We start from the raw sequence: 26,680 nt of genomic DNA, 5'->3' as shown, positions 1-26,680 counted from the left end.
AAAGCATAATCAACAGTGATTGGATAGAAGCTACCAAAGGATCTGGCACACTAGCTGCAGTAAAGGACGAACTCCTAAAATAGGTCAATAGAAACAGCTTTTGTTTTTTTGTGTTTTTTTTCCTGTTTTTCGTTTTCTCAAATATTTGTTTTCCTTCTATCTCTTACCAACGAACATTAAAATCCGGTTGTGCTTGATAGACAAAACTAAAACTTTTTTTTATTTATTCTAAAATACTTTTTCTTTATCTGGTTTTCCTCTCAATCCCCCTCTTGGAGATCCGAGTTCCAAACTTCCAACTTTACAACGAAGTCCATCAGCGTCTTCTTCAAAAATATAGATTCTCAACCAGCGCAATAAAATAACTGTATCAGTTCTATAAATCGGGGTCGATTCCTCTTTCGTTCACTAAAAACGCTGTCCTCCGTCGTCACAGTCCAGCAGTTTGACAGCCGTCGACATGTTCACCGACGGAAAGTTTGTTTTTTCGTAAAACTCCACGTGTTTTCAGGCGTCGTCACTGTTTTCTGTCGACCGGCTGCTTCAAACACAGTTCGCTTCCTGCCGAGACGATTGGCAGGTTGTTGTCACGGTGATGGCCAATCAGGTGGCTTATGCTCTCGAATATGTGATCTTTCGTCCGAACCTTGAGGAGACATAAATTTGATTTGAAAGTTAAAGACAAAGTTAAGTTAAAGTTTAAAGTTCCACTTTTTTGGGAAATAGGCTCATTTTTCAACTCCCCCAGAGATAAACAGTTGAGTTTTACTGTTTTCGAATCCATTCAGCCGAACTCCGGGTCTGGCGGTAGCACTTTTAGCATAGCTTAGCATAGATCATTGAATCGGACAGGACCATTAGCATCTCTCTCAAAAAAATGACCAAAGAGTTTCGATATTTTTCCTATTTAAAACTTGACTCTTCTGTAGTTACATCGTGTAATAAGACCGACGGAAAATGAAAAATTTTCTAGGCTGATATGGCTAGAAACTATACTCTCATTCCTATGACGCAGCGCCTGAAAATAGGTCTAATAGGTTAGACAAACTTGGTCCCGGTCACGTTGGAAGTTACCGAGCTGGGGACTATTTTCAGGCGCTGCGTCATATCATTACGCCTGCTGGACTCATGATACTGCAGCAAAGTTTCTTGATTATTACGCAGGAATGAGAGTATAGTTCCTAGCCATATCAGCCTAGAAAATCGCAACTTTTCATTTTCCGTCGGTCTTAGTACACGATGTAACTACAGAAGAGGCAAGTTTTAAATAGGAAAAATATCGCAACTCTTTGGTCATTTTTTTGAGAGAGATGCTAATGGTCCTGTCCGATTCAATGATCTATGCTAAGCTATGCTAAAAGTGGTACCGCCAGACCCGGAGATCGGCTGAATGGATTCGAAAACGGTAAGTCTCACCTGTTTAACTCTGGGGGAGCTGTAAAATGAGCCTATTTCCAAAAAAAGTGGAGTATCCCTTTAAAGACGCTTGCATGTTCACTACTGTTTAAACGTAGAGAAATGAATACTTTTATTCGGCAAGGATTCATTCAATTGATCAAAAGTGACAGTAAAGACATTTTATAATGTTACAAAAATATTGCTGGTTTTTTTACTTATGAAAGAATCCTTAAAAATGTCTCACGGTTTGCACAAAAATATTCCACAGCACAACTGTTCTCAACATTGATATTACATATAATCATCATATCAGAATGATTTCTGAAGGATCATGTGACACTGAAGACTGGAGTAATGATGCTGAAAATTCAGCTTTATAAATTACGTTTTAAAATATATTCACAGCTATTTTAAATTGTAATAATATTTCACATTTGTACAGTGTTTTTGATCAAATAAATGCAGCCTTGGTGAGCAGAAGAGACTCCATTTATCATGAGGAAATATGGGATTTCTGCCATTAAAACCTGAAGTAAAAATGTTTTAGGATTTAGAAAAGTAAAGTTATGATGTAAAATGAAAAAAATTCTATGCGACTGATTAAATCGATCATGTGACTCGTTTACTTCTTAAATTCATGTTCAACTTTTCACTCCAAATGTTGTACATTCAACTTCAGCGTTTGATTGAACTACAAACCAACCCAAAATAGAAGCATTTTCTCTGTCTCTAGAGACGGTTGAACCCACTGCTTTCATAGGTGATATTTATAACATCAATGCTCAGAGCTGCCTTGTTCTTTTTAAGAAATACTATATATATACATTTTTCAACTCATTCTCATGGATAAATTGACACTTTAGCAACATCTTTTACAGGCTTTATGGAATTAGTCAAATTAACTATAGTTGAATAGTAGAGCTGCGTCCGACCAAAGATTTTCCTAGTCTACTGGTAGTCCTTCATTTAAACCATTAATAGACTAATCGCAAGTATATATATGTAACATTAATCACACTGCCTGGCCAAAAAAAAAAAAAAGTTGCTGTTTGGATTTAAAGCGTCTATGATTGGATCATTATTGCAGTGATTATTATGTTTCTAGCATGTTATGTGTTTGTCAGCAGTTCTTCTAATTCTAACTGATGGAGTGTGTAGCTTTTCATTTCTTAAACACACATGTATGACGACACATCATGGCCGTATTCCAGGAGGACAATGTCAAGATTCATCAAGACTCAAACTGTGAAAGAATGGTTGGGAGGAGCTTGAAGAATCATTTCACACATGAATTGCATCACAACATTTATTTAGGCAACACTTTATTTTACAGTGTCCTTGTTACATATATGTACTTATAGTAATAACTGTAAATTATGCATAATTACATGTAACTAACCCTCAACCAAATCCTAATCCTACCCTAACCCTATAGTAAGTACATGTAGTTGCTTACTATTACTCAGTACTTAAATACAACATTACACTGTAACAATGACACCTTAAAATAAAGTGTAAACTTTATTTACATTAATTATTTCCATCAAAAGGTGCATACATTTTTGGTCAAGAACAAGTATTGACAATTCTAACAACCATTCTCTCACAATCTGAGCCTGATGAATCTTGACATTGTCCTCCTGGAATACGACCATGACGTGTCTTCATACATGTGTGTTTAAGTAATGAAAAGCTACACACTCCATCAGTTAGGGTTAGAAGAACTGTTTTGGCTGTGCAGTGAACTAAACCATAATGAGCCTTTAAAAGATCAATTAAGTGCACACTTTTTCTAGATTGTAATGAAGTGGACGAGGCTGACCCTCATCGCCGCAGACATGCCTATAGAGAGAAATGCACGTTAAGTTAAAAATGGCACGCAGCAAGCGCTGTACTAATTTAGCTTCCACACACACTCCACATGAACACTTGGAAATGCGCCTAATAATAGCACACATTTATCTAGGTTAGCGTTAGGCTACTACTAATATGTTAAAAAGTGATAAGTCAATGAATGTTTTCCTGCCTGATGTAATTACCACATGGATCCGCCGTGTTAACCATCTGTCTATCGGACTTTGCCTGTGGAGTTTTTTATTTTCTGTGACCAACCAACTAATTAACATCTGGCTGACCAAGCCTCTTCTCATCGACTAACATTTACACTCAAACCACACATTATTCAGACACCAGATATAGTTTTTAGCACCTAGTGGGTGCAGGACACTTTAGTTCATTTATGAATGTGAGAACAGCAAAATAAATTAAACTGGGACATATTATACCCAAATATTATTCATACAGTGACTACCACTAAAATTTATAAAAATTTGGGAACAAAAATGATTCAGACACTTTGACCTGAGCATGTTTTGCTGAAGTGTTTTTTCTTTAGTTGATAATGCAACCTTTTTACACCACAGACTGAACAAAATTAAGCATTGCTTGGTGATTGGTTGACCTAAATTGGTATTATCTAATTGTGTAGTTAAATTTAACAGCTGACAGATATTCAACATAATTCATGTGTGAGACAGTCTAACAGAAGGACGGACAAAACCAGTGAAATATCAACTGATTTGATAACTCTGAGTTCTTGTCATATTTTATTACCATTTTCTAAACGATAGCGAATAAAGTGTGATAATGTGAGAAATGTCGAAGGCGTCTGAATAAATGTTGGTTTGACTGTGCAGTTCTCACCGTTCCCTCTGGATCGACCAGCAGCAGGTGTTTGGCCAGGCCGTTGTGCATCCCCGTCAGCACGTATGACCCCGGGTTTGTGGCGCTCTTGCGCACCAGGAAGTCTCCGTCGTGAAGCAGCAGTTTCTCAGCCTGGCGCCGGCTCATCTCTCCGTGATACCACGCGTGGTCCTCCAGCTCCTCTTGAGCTCTCAGGGCGGCCGCTCGCATCAGCAGCGGACTGGAGTTATCCACGGACGCCGCCTTGTGTAGCTCTGAGGCCGGAGGAGCTGGAGACTGAGTCATGATGGCGTCCTCAAACGGCTCTGAGGGCGTGAGCACACAAAACCTGTTATTCTCATGTGCTGATATTTCGTTGCAAAATGTAACTTTATCCGCATACGTACAGTAGATACTCACAGGCTCCGTTCACACTGTCAGTTTTTGGGATTGACAACCACATTAACTTATGAAGACTTCAGACATTTATGTGATTAAAGTAGAGTCGATGTCGCTGATGATGTCATTGATGAGCACATAAGCCTGAACCTCGAGCTGAGACTCGAACACGGGTTGCCTTGTGCTCAGCTCTGGCATATTGACACAGCGCTCCTACATAACGGCTTATTCTTATCAGTTCTTTTGTCTTTGGGTCGTTATATTTCTCACAGATTTCTGCTCGTTCTAAATCATAGAGATCAAGTTACATTACATTTATATGATTGCATTAGTGAGAGAGCGATTGCGTGAGAATTAATTCTACCTGGCAGCGTCTCTCTACTAATAGTGAAGCTGTGGGTTTTAGTTACTAAGAAATATATGCTAGAACTTTTCAGATTCTAAGCTATTTTATTGATAAATCACAGAACAGAGTTTACACTGTGTTTCTGCAGTTCTGAATGATTCTGTGTGTGCGATCTTCATGTGATCTGTGTGCTACTGTCTGTATGCGTGTGCGTTACAATGCAGCAGTGCATTAGTTTAGAACGGCGATTAACTTGCATGTACAATAAGCTGAGTAAAACATGAATTCACAAGATCAATTTTAAAGGAACACTCCACCGTTTTTTGAAATAGGGCTTATTCACTTTCTTTCCTACATTTAGATAGGTGGGCAAATGCATTTTTGTCTCAGTGCATGCATTGTTTTAGTTTGACAGGGTCGGCGCTAGCTTAGCTTAGCATAATGAATGGAATCCTTTGTTGCCAGCTAGCATGTCCTGAGTAAAAGTTATATAAATTTTTTTTAAAACCCACCTAATTACTTCTTGTGGCCTGCGTATTCACAACAAGTACAAATAGCGATGCAGATTAACACTAGACGATTTCCTATGCAGATATTGACTTGGGACTATATTAGGGGGAAGCACAGGCGAAGCACTGCTACTTGGGCGCAGAGATATCACGCCAAAGTAGCAGTGCTTCGCCTGTGCTTCCCCCTAATATAGTCCTTAATATATAAGTCAATATCTGCCTAGGAAATCGCCTAGTGTTAATCTGCATCGCTATTTGTACTTGTTGTGAATACGCAGGCCACAAGAAGTAATTAGGTGGGTTTTTAAAAAAATGTATATCACTTTTACTCAGGACATGCTAGCTGGCAACAAAGGATTCCATTCATTGTGCTAAGCTAAGCTAGCGCCGACCCTGTCAAACTAAAACAATGCATGCACTGAGACAAAAATGCATTTGCCCACCTATCTAAATGTAGGAAAGAAAGTGAATAAGCCCTATTTAAAAAAACGGTGGAGTGTTCCTTTAAGCATCCAGATGGTTTAATGAAACACATCTTGTGGGGCGCTCTATGAGTATGCATTTATTAGTCATTTTAACTGTTTGGAAATGAAGTGTAAAAGTTGACTTCAAAGATTTATTATCCTGTTTCGCCCTCTATAGGCCATGAATGATCAGCGACTACTTGATGTCAAGCTTAAAGTGTCATGAAGTCGACTAGTCTGCAACCCCTGCTCTCTAGCTGTTGAAAGGAATGACTGTGTTGTTTTCTGCTTTTCACCAAATCATTTGCACAATTATATATTTTTCCTATCGGAAGCTATAGCAGCAACATTAGATGCTCCAGCCTCTGTGTTTACTCTAAACTCTTACTCATGTCAAAGAGGTCCTTCCTCGGGCTGTCTTTAGCTGTCCCGGTCGTGCCCGAATCGGACGCCGCCTCCGCCTCTCCCTGCAGGGCGGCCAACACCTGCGTGTCAATGTGCTGCGTGTTCACATACGTGGGGACGTCTCCTGCTTTAGGGGCTTGACCTTTGACCTCAGGGAGACTGTATATGTCACAGGACCCTAAATGAGAAGCACAGACAGAAAAACAAAAAAAGATATTCTTCAAAATATTATACATTCTTCAAAATATCATCTATTGTGTCATACAGGTTTGCCACAAAGGTTTTTTTTTATGTCATCTGTCTCTTTAACTGTCTAAACGTGACAATAAAAGTGAATTGTACCTTGCTGGAAGAACATGGGTCGGCCCTGGTAGTACGTCTGGTCGACTCCAGCGCCCTGTGTGGACAGCATATGAGTCATCAACAACAATAATGAAACACCTCCTCATCTCTGACCTGCTGGAGTCACATTCACTGACAGACAGGAAACAGAGTCCACACTACAGGAAGTCATTCACTAATGTCAACATTTATACATGTTATTAAGAAGCAGATCATGTGGAATGTGAGTTTTCTTTAAACAATAAGTAATACTGTACTGATAACTGTCACTCAAGTCATTTACTTATGTTAAGTTGTTATTTTATTTATATTATTATATATGTTTTAGGGAGACAGATGTAATTGTTATGTATTTTGTGTTGTTTCTTTTGATATAATAACAAACTATAATATTTATTAATTTATTTTACTTTAATTATTATATATGTTGGAGTGGGAAAGTTGAAATTGTCCTGTATTTTGTGTTGCTGGTTTCGATATATAATAATATTTAATATGAACTTTTTTATTATTTTACTTAAATTATTATATATGTTGGAGTGGGACAGTTGGAACTGTTCAATATTTTGTGTTGTTTCTTTTAATATTTTAACAAAATATAATATTTATTTTAATTTAATTTAATTATTATATATGTTGGAGTGGGAACATTGAAATTGTTTTGTATTTTGTGTCAGACATTTCAATATTATAACGAAATTGTATAAAAATAGAATTTAAATTTAAGTAAATATTATTACCATTAATATCAGATATGTTTGGTTCCCTCAATTTAAAATAGGCCCTCGATTCATTTTAGTGACCTGATTTCTTTTATCAACAGAAATAAATAAAAACTATGTTTTATGGACACTTCATCATAGCATAATCCTTTACTCTCATTCTTTACCAAAACACATGTACTGCATTTACAGACCGAAACTGAGCTTGAGTGACTACTGATCCCGGGTCAGGTCACTTCCTGTCAGTGTGTGTGTGAGTGATTAGTGCTGCAGACCTGGCTGCTGTCTTGCGTCTGATTGGTCAGTCTAGCATCAATGAATCCTCCAGGTGGAGGCATCTTCCCGGGAATGCTGTTGTAGTAGTGATGATCGGCGGACTCCTCCCCTTCCTCTGTCCACGGGGGCTCGTCCGTACTCATAACCCTGAAGAGAGGACACATGAGATGTAGAAGCCGCCTCAGGCTCGGAGTCCTGAAGGTGTCTGCGTGGACTCACTTGTCGTGCATGGATGAGGGTTTGCTGGATGGACACTGCAAATAGAGCTGGAATCGCAGGTCGAACGCCTGACCGATCGTACTGATCACATCCTGAGCCAGACCGTCGGAGCACTCCAGAATATGACATGCTAGAAATCAACACACAGTCAGGATGAATCTCACCAAACCTGTCAAGAACATGCATGGGTCATATTTCACCCCAAAAACCCCAAAACACAAAAAACATAGCCAATTAATGACAATAGCACATTTAACCCTCTAAATTCTCATTACAAAAAATAATATTTTTGAAATTGTGATGCTTTTGTCCATCATGGTAGCATTTGCTGTACTGCCTATATGTTCATTTAAAAATAATTGTATTGCAATACAAAAAAATGTAAAAATACTATTTCAATATCATATATATATAAAGCCTTTTTTATTTTTTTAATATATTTTTTAAATATTTCAATCATTTAACAACACATTTGCATATTCACGGTTCTCTGATGTTGGTTAATTGTCATACGGCATGCAAGTTGACAAAAAATATTTCATCTTTCTTAGTAAGCGTTTTATTTTGAAATGATTTCATTTTAGGGTGAGCTGTGACATGTTTTTTATTCATCAAAATACATGAAACACACAAATGAAGCAACAATCAATCTGACATACAGCTACACACACACACACACACACACACACACACACACACACACACACACATAAGACACGCACGCATGCTGAAGCTTTAGATATCAGCAGATGGTGAAACGGATGGCGATTTGCTGACTCACTCCGCTGTGAAGTGTTCATTACAGGATCTTTCCTCTGACAATATCAAAAATGCATTAGAAAGTACGGCAAGAGTTTTAAAACGTGGCCTCTGCGCTGACAGGAAGTTAAAAGATCCATGAAATGAAAAGAGAGGAAGATATAACAGCCACAGAAATTGATTTTTTGATGCTAAATGCAGCCGTGGCGGACTGATCAATCACGCTTGTTTGTGGATGTAGCGCTACAGGGCGGCCCAGTGTGGGAAACACAATGAAATGGCCCTCAGGAGCCGTAGAGCTAAAACTGTGGTTGATCAACAAAGAGCATCGCCAACTCTGCACCAACCGTCACTGTGAATGTTATGGAGATATTATGAAATTAGTTAAAGGTGATCATTCATTTGCCACTGGTCAAAAGTTGACAGGTCACACACTCTCAAACAAACACTGTTACTTCTCAACATAAGAAGAGATTGCTTGTTTCCGAACATTAACATGGACATGAGAAGTAATAAATGACACACAAATCATCGGCAAAGGAAAAGACGGGAGTAATACCTCTCCGGTTAACAGGATCTTTCGCTACATAAGCGACGTAATCAGTCGTGTCCTGTTGGCAGAAGACAGAGAAAATGAGCTAATGCTTTTATGAGCGTGTTTCATATAATGGAGGACGGGATATGTCTTGCTCCTTTGACATAGGAGTTTGATGTATTTGTACATCTCAAATCTGTCCATCCCAGTCTGTGCAGATTGAAACTAAACTGCAAAAATGACTGATTCGTCAATGGTCATGATTATGACATCATATCTATGAGCTCACTCACATGTGACCGCCCACATTTACGCATTCAAAATCGAAACATTTCGAATTAATTTAAATGTAATGATTATGACATCACAAGTAAGCTCCCACATTTACATACTAAAAACTGAAAAAAGTGACTTAATAAAAATGTCATTATTATGACATTATATCTATGAGATCATTCACATGTGACCGTTAAAAATTGCAAAAATGTCTAATTCATAAAAATGTTATGATTATGACGTCACAATTACGAGCTGATTAACAAATGACCCACATTAACATATCAATATTTATTCAATATTCAGCAACTTGATCTCATAAACAACTGGTATACAGAGACTAGCCAGTCATGAGGTCATTTACGAACAGAAGTCTTAAAGGGGCGGAAAAAATCATCATTAAAAGCGAAACACCTTCATTTTTCCCCCGAGCGCTCTGAGATTTGCCATAAAGTGTCGTGAGACTGAACGTCAGCTGAAGAATGAATCACTGGTGTGATGTTGTGAAGTCTTACCGGATCTCCACCGGAGGCAAAGGATATGGACTGCATGTGATGATTGGCTATTATCTGTGGAAACAGGAAGGAGCATCATTCATCTGCAATAAAACACTTCATCGAGAGAGAGAGAGAGAGAGAGAGACGGAGAGAGAGAGGGAGAGAGAGAGAGAGAGAGACAGAGAGAGAGAGAGAGGGAGGAGAGAGAGAGAGAGAGAGAGAGACAGAGAGAGACAGAGAGAGAGAGAGAGAGAGAGAGAGAGAGACAGAGAGAGAGAGAGAGAGAGAGAGAGAGAGAGAGAGAGAGAGAGAGAGAGAGAGAGAGAGAGAGAGAGAGAGAGAGAGAGAGAGAGAGAGAGAGAGAGAGAGAGAGAGAGAGAGAGAGAGAGAGACTAGATGTGTGTGTGTTTTTGTACCTGTTTGGAGTCCGGTGTCATCAGGTTTAAACTGCTGGTGGAGATGTTGAGATTGATACTCATGCCAGCAAACTGCAGGTTACTCTTGCCCAAAATACTGGAGAGAAGTTTCGAGGGAGTCTGAAAGAGAGAGAGACTATCCTTCTTAATTGTTTCTTAATTTCCTTATTGCGATATGTGATGATCACTGATTTCTCACGCCGTCTACACCGGAAGTGACGAAGCTACCGCTGCAAATCCATTCGTCGTTCCTGTCAGGAGTTGCATTTGAAATACGTCAGAAATAGAGCATCAGTTTACCGTCAGAAATGTGTCGTGTTGCTTCACGTCGCGCCGCATCGTGATTATAATGACTATAATAAAAAAATATATTTGTATATAATAATATTTTTTTTAAGTACTAAAATAACTAAAACTGAAATAAAAATTAATAAAAACTATGGACATTTTACAAAAAAAATTACAATTTGAACTAAAATGAAAATGGAAAATATACAAAAAAAATATCAATTATTAATAAAAACTACATTAGTATCTCATTGTATAATAACACTGGAATGATTTAAAAAATATATATATTTCATGTTAATTTGATTTATTGTTATTGTACATTTTTATTGAAATATTGTAATTTTTTATATTTATTTAATATTTGATTAATTTAAATTATATTATTATTTTAATTTATTTTACTAATTTATTTAGCTGTAAATGCTTTGCCTATTAAAATGCGTTTTTTATTTATTTATTAATTAAATTCAAATCACTCCAGTCTTCATTCATATTACTTAATGGAAGAAATAAAACAAAACAAAAATAAAACACATTCTGTGTTTGTGTGCTAAACTGATCCAGTGTGGCTTCATTAAATCAGGACATACAGCGCAGCACGCTTTAAAGGTTCCCTAAAATCCCCACACACACGTCTGTTCATTTGAAAGCGGACACGTCCCTTTCCACGGCTGCAATCCTCGCAGCAAACGTGCATCACACACACACACACACACACACACACACACACACACACACACACACACACACACACACACACACACACACACACACACACACACACACACACACACAGCAGGAGGCCTGATTACTGCTGCTCAGCACAGAATGAGTCACCGTGCTAACAGTATGCCCACACACACACACACACACACACACACACACACACACACACACACACACACACACACTGCAGCATGCCGTTTCTCTTTCTCCAGCCTTTATTTGATCTCTAACTGTCTTTATCTCACTCCAAACCTTCTGATGCCCCGCTTTTGGTCTTTATCTTTGTTGATCTGCATCTATAACCTCCACCTCCTGTTGTCATGTACAGTAATCTCTAACTCTATCTGTTGTATGTACAGTAATCTCTAACTCTATCTGTTGTATGTACAGTAATCTCTAACTCTATCTGTTGTATGTAACGTATGTAATTCAGTTTGCTTCATCCTGACATGCCTTTAACATCATGTTTGCACCATCAACATATTATTTTCCATGAAAACTGAACATTTCCTAAGACAACAAATGGGAATATGCAGACTCAGACTGAATCTGCAGACTTTTCTGTGCTGATCTTTCAGGGAAAATATGCAAAATACTTAATAATTGACACACGAAGGAACCAGGCTTGTGGATTGTTGCACGAGTTTCCAAGTTGGAAGTCCGACTTTAAGGGGCTTTCTATAGAGTGCAACAGTGGCCGGACACTTTTTCAGCTGCGTTGGTTCCGGAAGTATTTTTTTCCATTTATTTCTCCCATAGGGATTTCAAAACTTTGATTTGAAGCAAAAAAAGTATTTGAAAATCAGACAAAAATTCAAAGGCACAAGAATGTGTGTTTAACGGCTTTAGTGAGGGAAAGAACTACAATCCCATGAAGCATTGCAAACGGCATAATCTAATTAAAAACGATGGAGAAATATAAAACTACTACTTTAAAAATGTATTTATATTAAATGTATTGCAAAATATGCTTATATATTCAAATATTTAAGTATTTTAAAAGAGTAGAGACTAGGGACTAAACTAAAGTGAGTGTTGCTTTTTTCGACTCTCTGATTTTACATCGGAATGTTCTGCACAGCATCATGGGTAATGTAGTTTTTCCACCACAAATTCTGCTGTTAAACACAATTATTTTAAAACCAAGTTGAAATAATGTGGGCTAACGCCTTAAACAGAAGCAAATACCATCGATGAACAACCCCGTAGCCGTAGCTCACTGTACGGCTGTCTTTAAAGGTTTAATCGTTCAAAATAAATGTTCCTATGGAGAATATGAATAGAGTTGTTACTTCTTTGAAACTGAATGGCATGCAGTATAATAGTTCATCTTATTTAGTTATTTTCTTTAACATATTTCCACACATTCGCTCCTCACAAAGCATCTCTCTTTTCTCTCGTTCTACCTTTCTCTTGCGCAGAGCTCCTTTGGCACCAGGGACGGCTTCACACACCAGACTGATCGCCTCCCTGTGGAGAGAAATTACAAAAAATATAAAGACGTGAGTAAGAGTAAGAGTAAGTATAGAGAGAGCAAACTGTAATGATGCTCTGTGCAAACAGTCATTCTGGAGCCAGAGCAAACCTGTTCATTCTGGGATAGATCTGATCTGTTTCTGTCAATCGGGCCTGGCTTTCAATAGCAGACGCTCATCATAATATCTAGACATGCCGATGGTTGATATTAAATAATGCAAATACAAATAATAATAATAATAATAATACTATAAACATAAACTAGAAAATTATATAAATGTATATACTTATATATATATATATATATATATATATATAAAAAATATATAAATAAATAGCCTATAATATTTTAAATATATATATATAAAAAAATTCTAAAAATACTATATATTGACAAGGTTGAAAGGAATGGAAATATACTATTTTTGATAAATAATTATAAAAATTATAAAAATAATTAATTATATAAACAAAAAACCTATATAAAACTCACATAAAATAAAAATAAAAATATAATAAATATTTATATTTTAAATATAAAAACATTTGCTAAAAATAATATATATTGATAAGGTTAAACATTTTTAAAATGTTCATATTTACCAAAAAAATAAGGGAAAAAAAAATCATAAATTATACCGGAATTTTGTAAAAAGAAAATTAAGCCTATTTAAGACCAAAAAGATTATTTTGCACAATATCATAATTTTCAGAGCAATTAAGCACATTTCTAACCATTTTCTGTAATGCGTTCAGACAAGTCGTTTTAAATAATTCTCAACTTAATGCTAAATGCTCAAATTAATGCTGATTTTCATTAGACACTCAGTACTGTAGAACATTTAAGTCAGCATGAATTAAATTAAATGCAATGCAACAAATACTACCATGATGTATAAATACTTATATATATATATAGTAACGGAATTGGGATTTAAAAAAATTACAGTAATGAGAATTTTAAAATCCAAGAAATATAAATGCATTTTTTTTTTTTCTGGACATGTTCTCGACACATTTGATGAGATGTTTTCCAAAAGGCACAATCAATCTAAACTATCACAGTCCTCTTTGCACCCGTCTGACTTGTGTCCAGAGAGCAGTCGGGAGTGTGTGGTGTGTTCGTGCGAACGCCACAGCAGAGAGAGCAGGAAGTCAGGCAGAAAAGAGGATATGACATGTCATCTCCAGCGTCTGTATGAGGATCGGCCCACACAGCCCCAGCGCTCAATAAACAAGCAGCGTCCGCTGGGATCCGATCTGCTGCCTCTACACTAATGTTACGCAATGACTCATCAGCAGCACACATGGATGGGTTACATTCACATCTCATGCGCTCATTTTAGCAACAATAAATGAGTGTTTGGCAGCGGGTGCAAATAAAGAAAAACAAAAAAAAAACATAAAAGTGCCATAAAAAAGCTGATAACAGTCATGTAACGCCACACGGGAGCCATTAACTGTGATGTAACCGTTAAAGCAACTAAAAAGCAGCGTACAAAAGCCATTAACTGTGATTTAGTAGCAAAACAACAAAAACATAAATATTTATAAATTCATAAACATAAGAAAAATTATATAAAAGAGAAAACTAAACATTACAAACACGCTCAGCTAAAATGCTCTCCCCCTTCTGTTGTCTTCAATAGATATCATTTCATGTGTAGGATTGGAGAGTCTGAATCATTTGGACAAAAACTAGTAAAATAATCAATACCTTAGGTTGTGTTTCATAGTCAAAAAGAAAAAAAATATATGAAAAAATATAATGATGCTCGTTTTTGTCAATATTTTTACATAATCTTATTTTTTAAATAAATAAATAACTAAATTGCTAAATAAAATATATTTAAAAAGCGAGGAACATGAGTGCAGATCATCATAATTTTTTTTCATTGTGTGATTATTAATATTAATTGACATTTGCACCTCTTTTTAAATCTTTTTACATAATTTTATTTTATAAAATAAATGAATAAATGTAAAAACAAATGAGGAAAATGAGTGCATATTTTTTTATTTTGTGATTATTAATATTCATTGATATTTGCACCCTAAGTTGGTAGAGCACACTAATTTTATCAAATTTAAGCTAAACAATACTGTTAATTACAATTTTTTCACACCAAGAACAATAACTATAAAGATAACGATGGATTATCATTACTAAAGGTGCCAGTATGATATATGGTATATGATATGATAAACTTCTTTCTTTGGAAGTGTGTGAATCCATGCATGCTACTATTCCTTGTACAGCATAAGAGGGAGAGTTTGAGGCTATTTTACACCTCTTCATTAGCAGAAAGACAGAGAGAGAGTTGTTGTACCGTGTGATTTGTGATCGTGTGGTGAAGTCCAGGGATCTCATGGACCGGAGGACTTCGATGCAGCCCAAATACTGAAAACAGAAGGACACAGAGGAGATTAGAACAGCTGATAATCATCCTCAAAACTAGAGATTGTCATCGCCCGTGTGTGATAAAGTACCATATTAAATATTCAAATGTTGCAAATGTAACTTTTCTGCAAAATTGGAATATGGCATAAAACTTTTGCGAATGAAGCAACGTTTCCATGTGTTCAAGAGAACAACAACATCACTTCCTGGTGCAGAATATCTGTAATAAAAATGGAAGTTGCTGCAATCGGGGGAAGCCACTGTGACTCTGTTTACGTACATCATACATGACTTATGGCAGATTAAACACAATAAACACTGTCGTTATCTTGCGTTCTGATGTTGGGTTTTGGGAACCCAAACATGTGAGCCGCGAATTAAACCGAATCATTCTGATGACAGACTTTGGCTCAGACATTTCAGAACCAGCATACCAATATTTGAGATGCTGTGCGATGCGATTGGTCCGCTGGTTAGTCCAGTTATCCAATCACATGCTCTGTTGAAGTCACGTTTCACGTTTTGTTGTGCATCCAGTAAATGTGTTTGTAATTTATGTGCATGTCTTCTTATCAGATTAAATAAATTGTCTGCCTCTATTGAGCGCAGTTTCTCTTGCATCTTGGTGTTTCCATTCAGCATTTTTTATGCAATATCACGTATTCATATAAAAGTAGGTGGATGGAAACATGGCTTGTGATGATCACTTTAAAGTTAAAATGATATCAAACTAAAGCCTATTTAATTTCTTCATACATGCTTTTGGTTTCTGGGAAATTTTGGCTTTATTTTTCTACAGTGGAAGGAACCGGAAATGTGTCACCCAATTTAATTTTTTTACAGTCTGTGGTCATTCAAGAGCTGTATGAAGATTCTTCAAAAACTCCCTTTTTGCATTCAACAAAATTCCTTTCATACTTTAATCTGCCTGTCTACAGTCACACACAGTTACACACACACACACACACACACACACACACACACACACACAAAAAACACACAGACACGCCAAGCTCACATATGCAGACACACAATCAAACATTTTCTTCAGGAAAACAACAAATTCCACAAATTTCTCAAAATCACAGACTGTTATTTCACACAATGTCCCTCATCAGATGTGATATACTCTAAACCACGGCATTATCATGCCGGAGTGAATGGATTTGTTGTAATTTTTTATTTTAGCATAAAAGAGACATTTTATGCTAAAATAAAATAAAATAAAATGGATTTACTGCAAAAGAAAACAAATGACACGGAAATTAAATTGACACTGAAATATCACACCCTTCATATCATATTGTTTAATCTATAAAAACTTCAAAACCCTAACCCTGCATGAACTACATAAGAAAGTATTCAATAAGTGAAATAAAGTAAAATAAATAAAATAAAAAGTGATCAACAACAAAAAGCAAAAAACTAAATTGACAATGAAAAAAAAAATGTATCACACACTTTAGCTTCAAGGACTCATGTGATATTCTTTTATCTATAAAAAACTCAAAACCCTTGAAAGTATTCAATACAATTTAAATTAAATAAAAAGTGATTAACTACAAAAGCAAAAAAATTAAACAGAAAAAAAAAAAAACTTCAAAAGACAAGACAGCTTTAAGGATTAATCTCAAACACAAAATCCTAACCCTGCATGGACTATAAGAAAGTCTTAAATAACATTAATAAAAATACAAATAAATAAAATCCTTATATAATTATAATATAAAAACAGCCAGCAGTGCTTCAGCTGTGAATTAAAAATGAGCAACGCATGAGAACAGTGTGACTTCCTCTCCAGTCGATGACATCATGCATCACCAGTGACATCATGCATCAACACATCTCAGCTTTTCTCAGCCCGTCCCCTCACCGATCCCTCAAAGCCGCATGACTCACTCAGTGAGAGTCTCACTACAACTTTCCTTGACTAAATGAGTGACTCACCTGCAGTAACCCACCTGAGAACCGTCTAACGCACGGCAGATTCGGCTTCTCCCAGGAACGCTGGCAGAGCTAATTGGTTAAGATTACTCGAGCGGTTCATGGAAAAATCATCTCTTTTTTTTAACAGTCCAGATTAACTCACTGGTGTACGATTCAAAGCGCAGACAGGAAATGAGGCCGGAAACGGACGATGAGTCAGAGCAATGTTTTGGCAAACAGTTTTTTAGCTAAACACAATGACGGAAGCTAATTGCTAATCTACTGATTGTATTAGACAAAGTGGCTATTATATAGTAACATGCCAAGATAATCAAGTCAAATCAAATCTTTTCACAACACAAATTTCAAAGCAGCTTAATAATTTTTTTTTTATGTTTATCTTCATGCCTTATAGTCACATTTAGCAGATTAGAGCCGGGCGATAATAGAGTTACATTTCGTGATGATATAAACAATCAAGCATTTGAGATTTGCTATATAGTTATATATCGCTTTACATGAGTACATACTGTATGTATGTGGATACAGTTGGAAATTCTCACATAACTATCTTTATATGAAGTTCTGGGTGATAATAGAGTTACATTTTGCAACGAAATAAAAAAAATAAAATATTGCTTTACATTAGTATACTGTGTGTATGCGGATAAAGGTGGATCTAATACATATATATATATATATATATATATGAAGAGTTCAGATGCAAAAGCCTGTAAGTACCATCTGAAATTTTCTTGTATGTTTGTGTTCAATTATTTCACTTTAATGGCAATGAAAATTACCTATTAATTGTCATTAAAGTTAAACATACAAGCTTGAAAAAAATGCTAATTTTAGATGTCACTTAGAGGCTTTTGCATCTGAACTCTTCATATATATGTATATATATCGTGCGATAACGCAGTTTACATTTTTGTGAGGATATAAACAAGCCAAGAGTTGCTATCTCGTAGATATTGCTCTATATGTGACATTCAAATTCACACTTGAGAATGAAACCGGCTATAACACACACACACACACACACACACACATATCTGCACACTAAACTGCCAACAATTTTGAACATGCACTGTATATTTACTGTAAGGCATGACCCAAGTGCCTTATGCTTTTAATAGATATAAATTAAGTGCACAAATTTTCACTTAAACCCATAAACCAAGCCTGGGCCGTATCTAAAGTCTGTAGTCTGTCAGAACGCTGGTACTGTGTGTTTGAGAAGCAGCCCGTCCAGTCAATGTCAGCAGCTGTCCTTTTAGTGAAATGGAGCATGGTGTGTGTGTGTGTGTGTGTGCGTTCATGCACAGGGTCACTCAATAAGTGAACTGTAAAGAATAACACACATTCAGCCTGCAGAGGGACGCCGGAAGGGTTTGTTATCGAAGCTGCCAACTTTTACCAACTAACTCTTACAAACTAGAAATACACTGTCCTTTTCTTCCTCTGTCACTCTCTTCACGTTAAATGCTGTGAGAGACCTTGGTCAATGATAATAAAGCAAGTAAAACACATTTAGTTCCCTTCCAATGCACATTAGTTTGCATCATCTAATTCAATCGTGTCGACGGTTCGTGTTTTGCCTCGACAGCAACTGACAATTCAGAAGGGAAAAAAGCTAGGAGGGAATAATGTGTGATTCATCCCGCACGAATCAGAGTCACCTTTAGCTCAATGAGGCTGAGAACATGCTTATATGATCACAAACACATTAGATGATACGCTTAAAATACATGATACTGCAAGACCTGAGGTCAGTGCACAATATGCACGATCTATAATGCAAACATGTTTAAAATGAGTTAGAACTAATGCACTTATTAATGCACAAACATCAACAAAAAAAGAATGTCTGCAAATAACCCGAAAAGTAGGCAATGATGTCTATATTTCTAAAGCTAATGTATACAAGAAAAATGTACATGCACTACTTTTCAAGAGTTTACGCGCTAATTCAAAATGATATTTCCAGGGTTGTTGACCAATGAAACCCTGGATATTAATATATATGAGTGCGTTTTAAATCAAACGCACAGAGCACAGGCGCCACACGCAAGTTACACTGGGAGACGTGTGGCGTACGTGCACAAATCAAAGATCAGTTATCATGTTTGTCTTTGCATATAGATGTGGACAAGAATAACAGCTCTGTCTTGCAGCGCGTCACGGTCCCCGGAGACGATACAGTAACAGAACTGTAGCCGGAACAACGTCCCCCTGGTCTGCTAACTGGTCGCCGTGGTTACGCGATTTGCATGCACTTCCCTTTTGATGTGATAAACTTGCAGTTAATTTGAATAGATCAAATCTGTGGAGGTAAGAAAAAAAAAAGAAAAAAAAAAAGAAGTGGTCGCACGGACAACCGGAACGCCATCAATATGTCCTCTCCTCTCACTAAGAGAAGATTAATATTACTCTATGGAAAATGATGGCAGAAATGTGGCTACATGCTATATATCGAGTTAAATAGAGCTATGATCGGACGGTACTGATTTATCTTATTTACATACAACATCAACACTGCTATTGGATCAGCACTAAGTCAACAATGAACTGAATTGAGCTGAATAATGAGACTGTTGTCTTCTGTAGAGCTGCTTTACAGTTGTTATGTAATTTACGAACATTAACACTGTTATTTTCCTGTTTATTTCTGTGAAGCTGCTTTGAAACATCTGTGTTGTATAAAGCGCTATATAAATAAATATGACATAGAATAAGGAATATGGAAAAATATAGATCTTTCTTCACAAGTTTGGGCAACATTGCACTTGCAACTGGCCATTTTTTGACAAGTGATGCTAAACCAAGTGTGTGTTGATAATATTAGTCTGACTGTTTTAAGTGTTATAAAATGCCAACCATTTGTAATGCATAATCGTCTTTTGATTTGAGTCCATTTAGTTTCAACTAGAACAAAGAAAACAAATAGAATGAGATTCTAAATTCTAATGAGATTCTAACTTCTTTGGATCGTTTACAGACATTACTGCATGATTAAATAACACGCAAAAACACAAAGTTTCAAACATTGTCCAGAATAGTGCAAGCTAGAACAGAGAGTGATACTATAAGAAATACTATATTTATTTATTTATTTATTTATACATCTCTATATACTGTAGCTGTGATATAAATTAAATAACACGACTTCATTCATACCGCCCACCTCCACATGAATGCAAGATTAATGCAACAGATGCCATGTAAACATGCATGGTACTGTATGTGGCGGAACAGCCTGTGCTTTGGTGGTCAGTTGTGCGACCTACACTATTCCAAACCGTACACATAATCCCTCTGTACCAGCACACGGACAGGAAGACGCTGTACACGGATGAAAAAAAAAAAACACAACAAGGGAAATGCAAGAAGAGAGACAGGATTTGGATCTTACCTTAACGACGTACGTCACTCCAGGTCCGGAAATCTTTTCGCTGGAGTGCAGCCATCCACGAGACGGCTTGTTCACCAGCCCGCCCGTCCCGCCCAGACTCCATCCCTCTCCCCCTCCAGGCTGAGACTCTTCCATCCTGCACTTCTTCCCCGAGCTCACGAAGCCGGGCTCCAGCGGGGCGTGAGGCGCTGAAGACGAGCCTGGGCTGCCGGATCCGCCTCCTGATGCTCCTCCCTGGAGTTTGGACACGGCCAGGTCCTTCACGGCAGACGGCAGGCCCTTGATGCCCAGCAGACCGGAGGAGTTGGCGAATTTGAGGTTGGAGACTTTGTTGATGAGGGTGCACAAGGTTCCCGACTCTTCCGAGGGTTCGGGGTCGGCTGGAGGGGCGTACGGAGGGTCGCCCACGGGCGGCGACGGCGGGACGGCCGAGACCTTGGCGTTCATGGAGAGACCGTGCAGAAGCTCATCGACGGACGTCACTGACTCATTCCGGAATCGGTTGTATTTAGCACGGTGAAGCATTCCCCTCGGTATGCCAGCCTACACACGAACGGACACATCCAACTCCCAGCTGACCGTCCACATCTTTTGCATGCTGGAGCTGAGAAAGCGTCCTCGAAGGGGTTTGAAGAAAGGGAGCGGGTGGTCGTCAGGAAAATCCGACGCCACGCAGCAGCAACTCGGGGACCAAAAATAAACCACAAAACGCGGAATCCATGGAGACAGAGGACGATGAGAGAAAAGCAGCGCGAGGTCACTCCTCTACAGAGGGCCAGAGATGGCAGAGAGAGAGACAGATCTCTAGTGAAGAGATGTCTCTCTCTCTCCCCGCATCCTGGCAGATCCCTGAACATGCATGACTCACTCTGAGAGAGGGAGAGAGAGAGAGAGAGAGAGAGGGAGAGAGAGAGAGAGAGAGACCCTTCTCAACAAAAGACTCACTCTACACTGCAGAGCACTTTCCGTTACAAAAAAACTCCCACTTACTGCTCGGTAGAACCAATCAATTCGAAAAAATTTGCCCTGTCTATAGGAACGCCTCCTGCTTTGATTCAGTTCGTGTGAAAACGGATAAATAGAATGAAAAAGATGCTACAAAGAGATCACTGAGAAGAGTGAAATCCGAGATCAGTCAAAACGAAGGAGAACCTTTGAATCAAACTACTCAAAATGATGCCAAAACAGTCATCATTTGCTGACATAATTCAATGCAAAAATCACATTAGAGTACCGTGCATGTTGTCGGATCATATGTACGCCACATAGAATGAAACTTGAGTCGGTGTGCATGGCGATCGCTTATTTTTCATACATACAATTGTGGCTTTACTTTAATTCCGAAGCAAGGTGCTCTAATGAAACGCAAGCATAATGATTGCACATGACTGTGACATCAAAATAAATAAAAATCTAGCAAATTACCCAAATGACATCAGGGTTAAATATATTTGAATGCGTTCACCTTTCGCCCACAACCGCGTTCCACCTAGCTTTTGTTAACGGCAAGTTTAAAATGTGCACAAATTTAAATCACAAGACCAATACGGCTTTATCTCTTTGTTTGTCACGTTCGTTCTTCCTTACATACTACGAAACATCGGCATAAATCTATCCACACGAGCACTCGAATATCCCCCCCTACAGAAGGCAAAACAAGCCAAGCTTTGCTTCTGAATGAGCTTTGTTGAATAATTAAACATCCCTCTCAAATACACAATGTCGAGATTCGATCTCACTAAAACGCCATCCGGATTCAGCAAGGATACAACCGTAAATAGTGATGTCAGATCTCTCAGCCCCATTAAAAAGCATCCAACGGGATGAAGCCCATGACATTAAGGCAGCAGAAAAAGAGCCATTCATGTAAAATGTCCAGAAGAGCTTGTGACAGGGAAGCGGCAGTCATTCACAAGCTTCTGTAACGCTGCGGCTAACGCACTGCAGTCCCTCCCAGCGTCTCGCTTTCCTGCCTGCCTGCGAATTGAAAAAAAGAAAGAAGAAAAGACAGAGAGAGAGAGAGAGAGAGAGAGAGAGAGGTTTGTCTTCTCCACTGAGACAAAAGCAAACAAAAAAACAAAAAAAGCCTTATGCGTGCTCCTCGCTCGGTGTTGTCACGGAGATGCAGGAGAGATGCTGAGGAGAGGAAGAGAGGATGCTGAGGAGCTGTGGAGGGAAAATGTTTTGGGCTGGCTGTGAATGGAAAGGCAGACGGGCATACCGACGTTTCTGTGAATGAAGTCAGGCCTCGGCAGCTTTCTGCACGGCAATCCCTCGGGATGGATCCCGACCGGCCAATCAGGGAAGAGCAGGATGACTCATTCAGGGTAGGCTGGCTGAATAGTGGGGCAAACCACTTGAAGCACAGGTGAAGGGAGAAACCATTCTCATCCTACAGCACTGCAAACTGCTCGCTGCGTCGCATCTAAACTCCTGAATCCATGTTGTTCTCCTCTAAAATATCTCCTGGCAGGATGCATGGCCTGTTTTGGAAAAGAATAACAGCGATCAATTGCACACTCCAATAAACTGGCCCCTACTTGTGTCCTCCTGGGGGCAAACTTTGCACATTCATATGAATGAAGGGTGATCAAAGAACATATGCTGAACTGAATCAACTGGAATCAACTCCCTTATCGGATGCATCCTGCCCAGCAGAGCCATTTACATGCAGCATGCTAGCCGAGCTCTGGATATAGGCAGAAAAAACAAACAAATAAAAGGAACTGGATTTGTACATTTGTTGAAGAAAATGTTAGTGATTCCTCCAGGATGTGAGTGGCTGCTAGGTGGTTTTTAGTGGTATTTTTTTCACCCGTTTTGTCCTCCAGCAGGTGGAAATAGTAAATCTGATCACTAAGTAAAGTATAAGCACCCCTTTCCTCAACAAGACACATGATTTGAAGCACAAATAGCACTAGGTTAGATCCACAAATCTATGACATTGTGTAGCTTGTAGCCCATGAACGCATCCTTAAAGCAACACCAAAGATTATTTTGTACCTTAAAATAATGTTTCCAAAATCGTATCAGTGGTTCATCAAGTCGTGACAGGGTGAACGGCACTTCTGCATTCACGTTGCGACCCTCTATCGGTTATAACCGCACTATGCAAGTTTGCCAGATCGGGTAGCGGATCTGTAGTTCGAATGAGACGTAAGAAACTACAAATTTGACTTGCTTTACGTCAAGCGTTACAATAGCAAACAAAAAACAGCAGGCAATGTCATTATTTAGTTTTTCTTCGTTTCTGATGTCGCAATACATCATACTTTCATAAAATCATGCAACATACTCTACCTTGTCAGTGGACATCGTTCATTCCAAAGCCGGTGCTGGATAAACAAATAGCGTGCGTGCGACGGTAGGCTAAATTTTTTACGACAGCGGTAATGGACAATTCCACTTCCAACCTGTAGGGGGACCGAAGAGGAAAAGTGCTTTGGTGTCGCTTTAAATTGCTGTTTGCAACCCATTTTACTTTTCATTTTGCCATAATGTGATGACTTTAAGAAAACTAGGCATATCGTGTAACGGTCGGGTTCTTCCAGAAGTAAAAACTACATACATTTTCTCCATAAGGAAATTGATTTTGAACAATAACTTATAAACCTTTAAAGACAGCCGTACTGTGAGCTACGAGGTTGTTAATCGATGGTATTTGCTTCTGCTGAAGCCGTCAGCCCACATTATTTCAGCTTAGTTTTACAATAATCATGTTTAACTGTGGAATTCCTGGTGATAAACTACATTACCCATGATGCTGTACGGAAAATTCCACCAATCAGAGAGTCGGAAAAAGCAACATGCGTCAAAATAGCTCGTAATCGAGTCTCCCTACACTCTCAAAATACTTATATGTTTGTATATGCATATTTTGCAATAAACTTAAAATTTGTTTTTATACCTATAATCAACATTTCTACATGAGTAGTTTTAATTAGATTATGCTGTTCGCAATGCTTCATGGGATTGTAGTTCTTTCCCTCACTAGAGCTGTTAAGTACACAGTCTTGTACCTATTTTTGTCAGATTTTCAAAAACATTCTCGCTTCAAATGAAAGTAATGCTGTGATTCACCTCAAAGCTGGTTGGTTTGGTTCAGTTCATGGCTTATAACTCTTTAAAACCCCGATTGGAAAAATGAATAAAACAATTATTACAGAAGCAACCGTGCTGGAAAAGAGTGCACTAATGCACTCTATTAAAATGCAGGACAGGACTTAAATTTTAATTTTAAAATAATTAGTTATTACATTCCAGAATGAAGTCACATAGAGCATTTGTTGGAATAATGTGCACTTATTAAAGAAAAATAAGACCAAGAACATGTATTGAAAAAAAATAAAGGGGGTTCAATTACTTCATGCTGACTTTCAAAATTCAATATAAAAAGCTGGTCAATAACCTTGAATAATGAATAAGCTTCAGTTGAGCACACCTGTCTGGATCAGGATTTGATTTATCTATCTCTCTGAACACCACACAGGTTCTCAGACAGTTTACTCACCGTGGAAAAGAGTTCATCGGGTTTATCTTCCTCTCATAACACACCTGAATGTCCTGAAGCATGAAAAATACAGAAAATCTGTTACAAACAAATAGGAAATGAAACTGCTTCACTGTAAATGTATGTATTGCGCTTTAGACATTCTACATGTTTATATTTATACAAATAGAGAGAGAAGAGATAGTGGGTGGTGGACTGCGCGCATGTGTGTGTGTGTGTGTGTGTGTGTGTGTGTGTGTGTGTGTGTGTGTGTGTGTGTGTGTGTGTGTGTGTGTGTGATCTTCATAGTCGTGACTGAAGTGTGTCGGGTTCACTCCTACACATGCTCATTAAAACAGCAGGAAGTATAGAAACTAGAAGAGACAGAGACAGAGAACACAGAAGGCTTTCCTTTTCAAAGTCCAAAAATCACATCACATGTCTGTTGGGACACACATCAGGTACGTCACTCTTAAACGCAGGCTAAAACAAGACCAGTTTTAGTCCAGTGACTAATAGTGAGGTTTAGCGACCTAAGAGCATTTGTTTAACTACATTGTACATTTATAATACTACGTTTGTGATCCCTAATAATGTGACTGTGCATGTCTATAATGTGTAATATCTATAATAAGTAATATCCACAACATATAGATTTGCAGAGATTAAATTTCAGTGTAACACTACACAGCATTTAGCAAAGTAAACGTCGCGAATGCATCCAGACACATGCGATAAGTCCATACAGAGAGAGAGAGAGAGAGCCTACAGGAACCTTTACTGTAACCATAGTTTCAAAGACAGCATAGCAACAGGAATGAGGTGAGGGGGCCGGCCATAGTGATTGGCAGCTCACATCCGGTGGATGCCATTGGCTGCTGTGCTGTGAGTGAGTGTTTTCCGGTGTAGCACCGCATATTCTGGTGTACATGCCACCACATGTGTTTGCAGGAAGATGGAATTCAGGTGTTACTAGGATACCACTACATAAGATAAACATTTGTTTTTGTGCAAACAATCTATAATGCAAATACCCGAGTGTGAGTCACTATAACTGAATCATGAACAATATTGATTCATGTTTTTAAATTCTGCTGCATTTAGGAGCGTGAAGATGAAATGCTCATCTCAAGCAGCTGCTATGGCACAGACCTATAGAGTGTGACAGTCCGGTTTCTGGAAGTAAAAACTCCATTCATTTTCCCAATAAAGAATTAGATTTTGAATGATAACTTATAAACCTTTAAAGACAGCCGTACTGTGAGCTACGAGGTTGTTAATCGATGGTATTTGCTTCTGCTGAAGCCGTCAGCCCACATTATTTCAGCTTAGTTTTAAAATAATCATGTTTAACTGTGGAATTCCTGGTGATAAACTACATTACCCATAATGCTGTACTGAAAATTCCACCAATCAGAGAGTCGGAAAAAGCAACATGCCTCAAAATAGCTCTTTACCTCTCCCATGAAGCAGCGTGAATGAATGACGTAATTGAGTATCCCTACTCTCAAATTTTTATATTTCTCCATCGTTTTTTATTTGATTATGCTGTTAATCGCAATGCTTCATGGGATTGTAGTTCTTTCCCTCACTAAAGCCATTTAGTACAGTCTTTGTACCTTTGTTTTTTTGTCCGATTTTTTTAAAACTTTTTTCCTTCAAATCAGTTTGTAGTGTTGTGATTATACTTGTGGTTCATGGCTTATAA

At 38.0% G+C, this 26,680-nt stretch overlaps 1 protein-coding gene across 2 annotated transcripts; it reads right to left on the bottom strand.

Moving 5' to 3' along the window:
- Nucleotides 1–125: 125 nt before the first annotated feature.
- shc3 (SHC (Src homology 2 domain containing) transforming protein 3) lies at nucleotides 126–25,172 on the bottom strand. 2 transcript variants are annotated; one of them, XM_082141644.1, is made up of 14 exons: nucleotides 24,994–25,172; nucleotides 21,474–22,966; nucleotides 20,484–21,352; nucleotides 15,069–15,139; nucleotides 12,669–12,732; nucleotides 10,246–10,365; nucleotides 9,848–9,901; nucleotides 9,081–9,132; nucleotides 7,763–7,892; nucleotides 7,543–7,690; nucleotides 6,546–6,600; nucleotides 6,187–6,381; nucleotides 4,102–4,406; nucleotides 126–646 (listed from the first exon to the last, which is right to left on the bottom strand). In XM_082141644.1, exons 3-14 carry the CDS (start codon nucleotides 21,006–21,008, stop codon nucleotides 518–520), a joined length of 1,848 nt encoding a protein of 615 aa, XP_081997770.1. In that variant the 5' UTR covers nucleotides 21,009–21,352; nucleotides 21,474–22,966; nucleotides 24,994–25,172; the 3' UTR covers nucleotides 126–517. The 2 variants fall into 2 exon arrangements, with proteins under 2 accessions (XP_081997770.1, XP_081997769.1); XM_082141643.1 differs by having other exon boundaries at nucleotides 20,484–22,619; nucleotides 22,705–22,966.
- Nucleotides 25,173–26,680: the final 1,508 nt, after the last annotated feature.

This window comes from Leuciscus leuciscus (genome assembly GCF_965113295.1).
Source record: "Leuciscus leuciscus genome assembly, chromosome: 16".
Taxonomy (NCBI): Eukaryota; Metazoa; Chordata; class Actinopteri; order Cypriniformes; family Leuciscidae; genus Leuciscus; species Leuciscus leuciscus.
Note: the sequence above shows the minus strand (reverse complement) of the source record. Positions and strands in the feature narration are given on the sequence as shown.

What these genes read in the sequence shown, in the direction of transcription:
- shc3 (XM_082141644.1), bottom strand. Translation starts at nt 21,008, where the DNA reads ATGCTTCACCGTGCTAAATACAACCGATTCCGGAATGAGTCAGTGACG. An exon ending in TTGCCTCCGGTGGAGATCCG is followed by an intron (nt 9,133 to 9,847) that starts GTAAGACTTCAC and finishes TTCTGCCAACAG; the next exon opens with GACACGACTGATTACGTCGC. An exon ending in TGGTCGATCCAGAGGGAACG is followed by an intron (nt 647 to 4,101) that starts GTGAGAACTGCA and finishes TGTCTCCTCAAG; the next exon opens with GTTCGGACGAAAGATCACAT.